This window comes from Oncorhynchus mykiss, chromosome 19 (assembly GCF_013265735.2).
Source record: "Oncorhynchus mykiss isolate Arlee chromosome 19, USDA_OmykA_1.1, whole genome shotgun sequence".
Classification (NCBI taxonomy): domain Eukaryota; kingdom Metazoa; phylum Chordata; class Actinopteri; order Salmoniformes; family Salmonidae; genus Oncorhynchus; species Oncorhynchus mykiss.
The window spans coordinates 39,350,148-39,360,151 of NC_048583.1; the positions used below are offsets into that span (position 1 = coordinate 39,350,148).

The 10,004-nt window shown below is 41.1% G+C and overlaps 1 protein-coding gene across 2 annotated transcripts; it reads left to right on the forward strand.

The window, feature by feature from the left end:
- The first annotated feature begins 234 nt into the window (after positions 1–234).
- Positions 235–6,263, forward strand: LOC110497806 (cell division cycle-associated protein 4). Of its 2 annotated transcripts, XM_021574184.2 has the most exons (3): positions 293–455; positions 3,639–3,775; positions 4,096–6,263. In XM_021574184.2, exon 3 carries the CDS (start codon positions 4,105–4,107, stop codon positions 5,014–5,016), a length of 912 nt encoding a protein of 303 aa, XP_021429859.1. In that variant the 5' UTR covers positions 293–455; positions 3,639–3,775; positions 4,096–4,104; the 3' UTR covers positions 5,017–6,263. The 2 variants fall into 2 exon arrangements, with proteins under 2 accessions (XP_021429860.1, XP_021429859.1); XM_021574185.2 differs by lacking the exon at positions 3,639–3,775 and having other exon boundaries at positions 235–455.
- The last annotated feature ends 3,741 nt before the right edge of the window (positions 6,264–10,004 follow it).

Here is a 10,004-nt window from a genome sequence, read left to right on the forward strand (position 1 = left end):
AAAAGCTCAATGTCATTACATTCTGTATAACTTGTCATAGTTGTATTGCATTTAATGTTGACCATTTTTCACAGTGGGATTTTTTTCTTCTGTGAATTTACAATTTCCTCCCATATGTACTGAGGTCCGCAGTGATTACAGTCTGTGCAGTTTTTAAGAAACGCACGTGAGCTTTGATTACATGTTGCGTTGTTGTTGTTTTTGTGCCTTTTGAGAGTATACCTTTTGTTCTGGTGCTCTAATTCAAGTGACAGCATGTCGATCAAGATGCATGGAGCCCGCCCCCTTCATCCTTCCCCCCATTCCGCCACCCTCCCTGCTCCCTGGCCGTAGCAAGCAGCAGTGAAGACGAGGTAGTTTTGAAGCCGTGGCATTAATGATCTCATCTCAGCCTGATCTCCGCATCCTACAGAGGATCTTATGACCAACACAGGGATAAAGTAAAATAAACGACGGTACGTTGAATGTATTTATTTGTCAGGATTGATACGAAATATTTATTCCTGAAACTCTTATCAAATGTTAGTCTGGTGAGGCGGGGGGGGGGGGGCTAGCTAGCTATGTTAGCTACACATTTAGCTAGGTAGTTAAACCATTTTGTAAAGCAGAAGTATACACTCCAGTTTGAGAAGGGTAAGAAATTATGTAGTTGGAAAAAATGAAGTTTTGTAATTTGAAAACGGTGTCACAATGTATCCCAATTTTATCTCGATGAGTAGGAATTGGCTAGCTAGCTAGTTATTTCAAAATGGCCTCATCTCCATTGTCGCCCCAGCTTCCCTTTTGCTCGAACTAGACAAAGCATGCGGTGCAGCTACCAGAGAAGGCCACTAGCGATTGCAATGGGTGCAATGTAAATAACTGATTTAATTTTGTAAATTAATTTTTTTATTAACCTATTATGAATTGCAGGATGCACCCTCGCACTGTTGGGTAGTCAGATAATTTCTCCATTGAAATAACCATAAGCGGCCGTGGAAATATCGACGTCAGTACTGTGGGGGAGGGGAGCCAATTCCTAGGTGGAGCCATAGACGAGGAGGAGGATCTCTGGTGGAGCTGTTGCTCTTTGAAGTTTAGTGGTGTAAACTGAGACATAACACAGGGTACTTGCAACAAGCACAGGATTGAGGTTCCCTCCTTACATGAGGCACTGACAGACTAATTGATTGGAGTAATCAGCAAAAGACAACCTTGAAGTGTTGTATGTTGTCTTGACCTATGTTTTGTTTTTATAGCCACATTAACCTATTTGATCCTTTTTTCCATGGATATCGGCCTAACAGATTTGTATTGAACAGTCCTTTTTAGGTTTGCAGTGTTTTATAAGGAGCAATAAGGCCCCATCCTCGCACCAGTAACTCATTCTTGTCACATCATAATGATTGCACCTCTTTTTCCTTGTTTTCAGATATCCAATCAGCTAGACTTCCTTAGTAGAAACCCGTTGTTTGTGGTGATTGGTGAATTAACATGAACACAGTGTTGTTGTTACTTGTGTAGTATTTTGCTTCTTAGTTAGAATTCATCCTTTGTTTTTGACAGGCTTCACTAAGGTAAAAAAAAACAACAACAAAAAACAGAGAGAGTACATTCATATGTCTGCCTCACATTTATTTTTATTTTTAGTAGGGTACCTGGCAACGCCCCTCATGAATTGGACTAGAACATTTGCAGCTATGTAAATACCATTTGGGTTCTAGCAACTTGGAACACACAAACGTTTGCTGAAGTTTGCATGTTTTCTTGTACTTCAGAGGTTTGTGTCAAAAACCTACTGTTCATACATTTTATCTGTGGTCTGATGCAGGTCCCTTTGCAGTGTTCAGTTGTTGCAGTTAAAATAATCTTACTTTTCAGTAAGGGCACCAGTCCAATTGTGCGACAGAGTATTTCATCATAGTTTATTTATGGATAAAGTCTGCATTCAAGTTAGGTTCATTAACACAGTCAAAGCACTCTTCTGGTTACTTCCAATGGTAAAAATATACAGTAAATGCAAGTGTCACCTTGTGATAGCATTTGTTGCTCCAGTGGTAAGATGTCCACTAGGATAGGACCGAAGCTAAATGTTCTCCCCTGGCCAGACTGATTGATTGTGCCCCTGTGATGTCCACAGTGTACCCCTACAGCTCTAGAATAGATACAATACATTGCTAATTAGGAATGCTGCATAAGTTGCTATTATCAACTGTGTGCTTTTTTGCTATCAGCAAGTATAGTGTTAAAATAATCTATACTGAACAAAAATATAAACGCAACATGTAAAGTGTTTGTCCCAGTTTTCATGAGCTGTAATAAAAGATCCCAGAAATGTTCCAAATGCACAAAAAGCTTATTTATCTCCAATTTTGTGCACACATTTCTTTACATCCCTGTTAGTGAGCATTTCTCCTGGCAGGTGTGGCATATCAATAAGCTGATTAAACAACATGGTCATTACACAGGTGCACCTTGTGCTGGGGACAATAAAAGGCCACTCTAAAATGTGCAGTTTTGTCACACAACACAATGCCACAGATGTCTCAGATTTGAGGGAGCGTGCAATTGGCATTCTGAATACAGTCATGTCCACCAGAGCTGTTGCCAGAGAATGTAATGTTAATTTCTCTACCATAAGCCGCCTCAACGTTGTTGTAGAGAATTTGGCAGTATGCCCAACCGCAGACCACGTGTAACCACGCCTGACAGCTGATAAAACAGGATAGTTTCTGTCTGTAATAAAGCCCTTTTTTTGGGAAAAACTCATTCTGATTGGCTGCCAGGCTGCACCCCTGTCCAGTCATGTGAAATACATAGATTAGGGACAAATTCATTTTTTCTATTGACTGATTTCATTATATGAACTGTAACTCCGAATTTTTTTTGCATGTTGCGTTTATATTTTTCGATCAGTATATTGACTAAAAAATGTTTGTTGTTTTGAAACTGTCTCTTGTCTGTTTTAGTTTTCTTTATTGCATACTTACCTCCTGTTTTTATATCCTTTGTTGCTTCGTGGATGGTTGATCCACGTAGCAGAGTAGTAACGCCAATCAATGCCCTACCCAGAGCTCTCTGAGGGGACGCATACCCTTACAGAAGTTCCTTTGTTTTAGTCTTATGGGAAATGTAGTCACACCAGGCTCATGTCCTGTGTTCTCTCCCTACTCTGCTCTCCCCGGCTTGTTTGTCCCTTGGAGCCAGCAGCCGACCCTGTTGTTTTGAGGCAAGTCTTCTGATATCTTCTCATTCAGGCAGAGATACAGCATCGGGAAGGTTAATGTTAACTTTTCCTCCTTTCCCTGTAATGACATTCTAGCAGTTCTAGTTTTCGGAGCATGGTGTGTGCATATCTCAAACACAATATCACATTAAACCTGTGTGGTTTCATTTGACTTTTCTTACCCAGTATGTGTCCTGTTCTCTTTTGTACTACCGGAGTGAAGTTGTTAACTCACTTTTGCCCATAATTAGGAGATGTCTGACGACAGGTGGCAGTGGGGTGGGATGGTGTGTGTACATGAGCTGATTGTGTTTTTTTGAGAAAAATCTGACCTGTCCTGACTTTGACCGCAGTGATGGCAGGTGGTTGGTAACATGCTGTATTTTCGGTGGTTCAGTGGGTCTGTTAAAAGTGTGGTTGTTCCGCCCAGCAGGAGCCTTGCTTCAGACTGGCCTAAAATGGGCAGAAAGGGTGCAGAACAAAAGCTGCTTGTTGCTTGTACAAAAGTACTGAAGCGCTGCAGCCGGGACCAAGCTGCTATGCTAATGCCTGTGCCTCTCAACAGGAAAGGTATAGCAAACTTTCAGAAAAACAACAAGCCATTTATACTGTAGGCCACTACATGAATATTTAGCTAACCTAGAGATTCTTCATCACAGAATTCTCTTACCAATTGAAATTTAGCTTATCACCTTAATAGTTTGTCCTTATGCCACACACTTCAAACATAACACCACACATAAGTTCATTCATTTTTAGAATGTACTTTTGATAAGTAAAATTCTGCAAAACAACAGTCTTTCATGATACCATCTGTGTTTGTGTCAGAATGGTAACATTTTTGTGACAGATTTTTCATCAATAACACTCTCCGTCTCCCCTCACCCCAGAGAGCCAAAATGTTCCCGAAGGGCACGAAGCGCAAGTTTTCTGACTCCGGGGATGAACCTGCGGCAGGCGGTGAGGATGTAAACCAGCCGAGTTCGGTGGCCGTAAGGATGCTGTCATCCTACAGCCTGCAGCGGCAGTCCCTGCTGGACATGTCCCTAATCAAGCTGCAGCTGTGCCACATGCTGGTGGAGCCCAACCTGTGCCGTTCAGTGCTGATTGCCAACACGGTGAGGCAGATCCAGGAGGAGATGACCCAGGACGGCACCTGGCAGATCATGACCCAGGCCCTGAGTGCTGCCAACGCTGCTGCCCAGTGCTCTGCAGACCGCCTGGTGGCCACCGAGGTGCTGTGTCGGCAGACCGAGGCAACCCAGGGGGAGCAGGTACTCAAGCCCTTCCCAGCGGTGGGGTCAGAGGGTTGCCCTGCAGAAGAAGAGGAGGAGGTGGTAGTGGAGGAGGAGGGCGAGGGGGGGGTGACCATGTCCACGGTTTCCCCCCAAGCCCCAACCTCCTACCTGCCAGGCACCTTTGGCATGGACCCCTGCTGGGAAGAGGAAAATGGTGAAGATGAGGAGGAAGATGAGGACAGTGAGGAGTGTGGGTCTGGTTCGGAGGAGGGAGACAGTGACAGGCTTGTGGAGGACTCCAGGACAGCAGAGCAGGTCTTTGGCACGTTCGAGATCAAAAACCCTGCGCCCAGCCCCGACCCTGCCCTGGAGGAACTGTTTTCAGATGTGGATGCGTCCTATTACGACCTTGACACGGTGCTGACAGGCATGCAGAGTGCGCCTAAGATGGGGCCCTACGACCTCCTGGAGAGCCTGTCCTCCCATGGGCCCTCACCCCTCAGCTCTAGCACCAGCTGCCGATCAGACCTCAATGAACTGGACCACATCATGGAGATCATAGTGGGCTCCTGAGAAACAACACATTGCCATTCATACAGACTTGGTAGACTCTTTACAGACAATGCACATGGTGCGTACATGGATATGGTGTTATTATTATACATTCAGACGTTGAGGGTTTATGAAATCAATAACTTATTCAGTGTTACCACATGCAGGTGTGCATCTGTTAGTGGGCAGAGATTACAGCATATACCATTATGATTTTTCTTATTTACATACTTTTCTATGTTTCCTTTTATCATACAATCTATTTTTTCCAGTTTTGTTTTAATTTATTGTTATGTATGGACTGAAGAACAATGTCATTACACTACACAAGAATAGAGACCGGAACATCCAAACCTTTGAAGCAATGTATATTTTCCTAAAGACTAAAACAAATATTAGTGAAATAGATGTATATTGTACGTATATATGTATATTGAAATATATTTTTTGCAACATACAGTTTGGGAAATGTACCAGTATGACTACATCTAATCCCCCCCTTTTATTTTTAATCTGACAGAGATTTTGAAATGTTAATGTAGCCCGATTCGACCAGTCTTCCTATGGTTTGGAATCAAGTCTCAAGACAGGGACCGTCCTGCTTTTTCAGGCACATTTTTTTCCCCCCGCTTGATTTGAATCCGTCTCTTACGACCTAGACTAGATTTGTTCAAGTATTAACAGAAACTCTTGCTTGATATCAGCATTAAGAAGCCATATTTTCTGATATTTGTGTTATTACAAATTGAGAATAATGGGTTGACCCATTAAGTTATTACTTTTTAATTTATTTAATTTATTAAATAGACACAAACATGCCAAGTTGCTTTTAACTGAATCGTGTAGACCCATGTGATATATTTTATATATCACAAGGGTCTACCGAACACCCCCCCTTTTTTCTTCAAAAATAACTATGGGCCTGGGTTTACTATTCACTATGCAGTTCATTTGTGAAATGATATTTTGTACAGAATTCATTCATGTTTTTTTTTCTTTTTCCATTTTTTTGGGATGTACAAGCAACTGCCATTCTAAAGATTTTTCAAAATGTCTTATCATGATTAAGAGATTACTCAGGCAAACCGTATCAGTTAAATCCGACAGTATTACTCCGGTCATTACTACCACAACACTCCTCTGAATGATGTCACTCTGCTTCAAACAGGAGCTAGAATTTCAACCATTGTAAAGTATATGCATTTTTATATTAATAAAAAATGTAGCATCTTTGTAAATATTTTTTATAATAAAAGGTGCAAAGTTAATTGTCATTTATTTTATTTTTTAACTAGATAAAATGTATCTGTTAGTTTAAGGATCAACCCTTTTTTTTCAATTTTCACCTAAAATGACATACCCATATCTAACTGCCTGTAGCTCAGGACCTGAAGCAAGGATATGCATTTTCTTGATACCATTTGAAAGGAAACACTTTGAAGTTTGTGGAAATATGAAATGAATATAGGAGAATGTAACGCAAAGAAAAAAACATGCGTTTTAATTTTTTTTGTACCATCTTTGAAATGGAAGAGAAAGGCCATAATGTATTATTGCAGCACATGCGCAATATAGAATTTGGCCACTAGAAGGCAGTAGTGTATGAGCAAAGATTTAGACTGATCCAATGAACATGTTCAGAATGTTGTATCAAGACAGCCCAAATGTGCCTAATTGGTTTATTGATACATTTTCAAGTTCATAATTGTGCGCTCTCAAACAATAGCATGGTATTCTTTCACTGTAATAGCTACTGTAAATTGGACAGTGTAGTTATGTCTAAAATTATTGTTAATCTATCTGATATGGGCAGAAAGGTATGTCCTGGGATTTTTTGTTTGTTACTTACAACCTCATGCTAATCACATTAGCCTATGTTAGCTCAACTGTCCTGTGGGGGGACACCAATCCCGTAGAGGTTATTAAAGGTAAACTAAGTTCAAGGTATTGTGTTTGATGTGAAGTTGGTGAAAGACACTAAGATGTCCAATGTGCATACCAATCAGTGGACAAACAACAAAATGTAAACAATTGAGAAAATGCACACCATAATATTTTCACATGCAAATACCACTTGGTTTCTATGGCATACAGTGCTTTCGGGAAGTATTCAGACCCCTTGACTTTTTCTACATTTTGTTACCTTACAGCCTTATTCTAAAATGGATTAAATCTACACACAATACCCCATAATGACAAAGCAAAAACAGGTTTTTAGAAATGTTTGTAAAAACTCTGGAAATATCACATTGACATAAATATTCAGAACCTTTACTCGGTACTTTGTTAAAGCACATTTGGCAGCGATTACAGCCTGGAGTCTTATTGGGTATGACGCTACAAGCTTGGCACACCTGTATTTGGGGAGCATCTCCCATTCTTCTCTGCAGACCCTCTAAAGCGCTGTCAGGTTGGATGTGGAGTGTTGCTGTACAGCTATTTTCAGGTCTCCAGAGATGTTCGATCGGGTTCGAGTCTGGGCTCTGGCTGGGCCACTTGAGGACATTCAGAGACTTGTCCCGAAGCCACTCCTGCGTTGTCTTGTTTGTGTGCTTATGGTTGTTGTCCTGTTGGAAGGGGAACCTTCACCCCAGTCTGAGGTCCAGAGTGCTCTGGAGCAGATCTTCATCAAGGATCTCTCTTTACTCTGCTCCGTTCATCTTTCCCTCTATTCATCTTCCCTAAATCCCAGTCCCTGCTGCTTAAAAACATCCCCACAGCATGATGCTGCCACCACCATGCTTCACATTAGGGATGGTGCCAGACATGATGCTTGGCCTTCAGGCCAAAGAGTTCTAAATTGGTTTCATCAGACCAGAGAATCTTGTTTCTCATGGTCTGAGTCCTTTAGTTGCCTATTGACAAACTCCAAGTGGGCTGCCGTGCCTTTTACTGAGGAGTGGCTTTCGTCTGGCCACTACCATAAAGGCCTGATTGGTGGAGTGCAGCGGAGATGGTTGTTCTTCTGGAAGGATCTCCCATCTCCACAGAGGAACTCTGGAGCCCTGTCAGTGACCATCGGGTTCTTGTTGCCCTCCCTGACCAAGGCCTTTCTCCCCCGATTGCTCAGTTTGGCCAGGTGGCCAGCTCTAGGAAGTCTCTTGGTAATTCCAAACATCTTCCATTTAAGAATGATGGAGGCCACTGTGTTCTTGGGGACCTTCATTGCTGCAGACATTATTTGGTACCCTTCCCCAGATTTGTGCCTCGACACTATCCTGTCTCGGAGCTCTACGGACAATTCCTTCGACCTGGCTTTGTTTTTGCTCTGACATGCACTGTCAACTGTGGGACCTTATATAGACAGGTGTGTGCCTTTCCAATCACGTCCAATGAATGGAATTTACCACAGGTGGACTTTAATCAAGCTGTAGAAACATCTCAAGGATGATCAATGGAAACAGATGCACCTGAGCTCAATTTTGAGTCTCATAGCAAAGGTTCTGAATACTTATGTAAATGTGGTATTTCTGTTTTTTGAAATGTCTAAACCTGTTTTTGCTGTGTCATGGTGTTTTTATTTTATTCAATCAATTTTAGAATAAGGCTGTAACATAATAAATTGTGGAAAAAGGGAAGGGGTCTGAATACTTTGTGAATGCACCGTATCTGTAGTGCTCAATAAATTATTTTCCATGAGAACAACATTACACTTCTTTACAAATTATGTGAAACTACATAATTTGTACAGTAAGTTAATGACGACAAAAATATGAACACTGGGTCCTCCTTAGATTTTAGTTATTGATGGCATATTCTTACAAATAGTCATTGAAATGACTAAATCATATTGAAATATACAAAAACACATTGATCTCAAAGTATGTTCTTATTAATTCCTCTCCTTCAAGGTTATCATGTACATTTCACCTTCACAATTACAATAGGCCTTTGTCCTTACATGGCTGTTCATGGTCCCTTCGACCACAATAGTTATTTTCTCATAAGGAACATTTATGTTACATTGTATGAGTGCCTTCAGAAAGTATTTCCACCCCTTTTACACATTTTGTTATGTTCAAATGGGAGAAAAATGTATTTAATTGTCCTTTTTTTTTGTCAACGAACCCCTCACAATACTCTGTAATTGGGGTGGCAGGTAGCCTACTGGTTAGTGTGTTGGACTAGTAACCGAAAGTTTACAAGATCAAATCCCTGAGCCGACAAGGTAAAAATCTCTCATTCTGCCCCTGAACAAGGCAGTTAACCCACTGTTCCTAGGCCATCATTGAAAATAAGAATTTGTTCTTAACTAACATGCCTAGTTAAATAAAGGTAAAAAAAAAATACATTTCAGGCTTCAAACATAAAGATATAAAACTGTATTTTTTTGTGAAGAATCAACAACAAGTGGGACACAATCATGAAGTGGAACGACATTTATTGGATATTTCAAACTTTTTTAACAAATCAAAAACTGAAAAATTGGGCGTGCAAAATTATTCAGCCCCTTTACTTTCAGTGCAGCAAACTCTCTCCAGAAGTTCAGTGAGGATCTCTGAATGATCCAATGTTGACCTAAATGACTAATGATGATAAATACAATCCACCTGTGTGTAATCAAGTCTCCGTATAAATGCACCTGCACTGTGATAGTCTCAGAGGTCCGTTAAAAGCGCAGAGAGCATCATGAAGAACAAGGAACACACCAGGCAGGTCCGAGATACTGTTGTGAAGATGTTTAAAGCCGGATTTGGATACAAAAAGATTTCCCAAGCTTTAAACATCCCAAGGAGCACTGTGAAAGCGATAATATTGAAATGGAAGGAGTATCAGACCACTGCAAATCTACCAAGACCTGGCCGTCCCTCTAAACTTTCAGCTCATACAAGGAGAAGACTGATCAGAGATGCAGCCAAGAGGCCCATGATCACTCTGGATGAACTGCAGAGATCTACAGCTGAGGTGGGAGACTCTGTCCATAGGACAACAATCAGTCGTATATTGCACAAATCTGGCCTTTATGGAAGAGTGGCAAGAAGAAAGCCATTTCTTAAAGATATCCATAA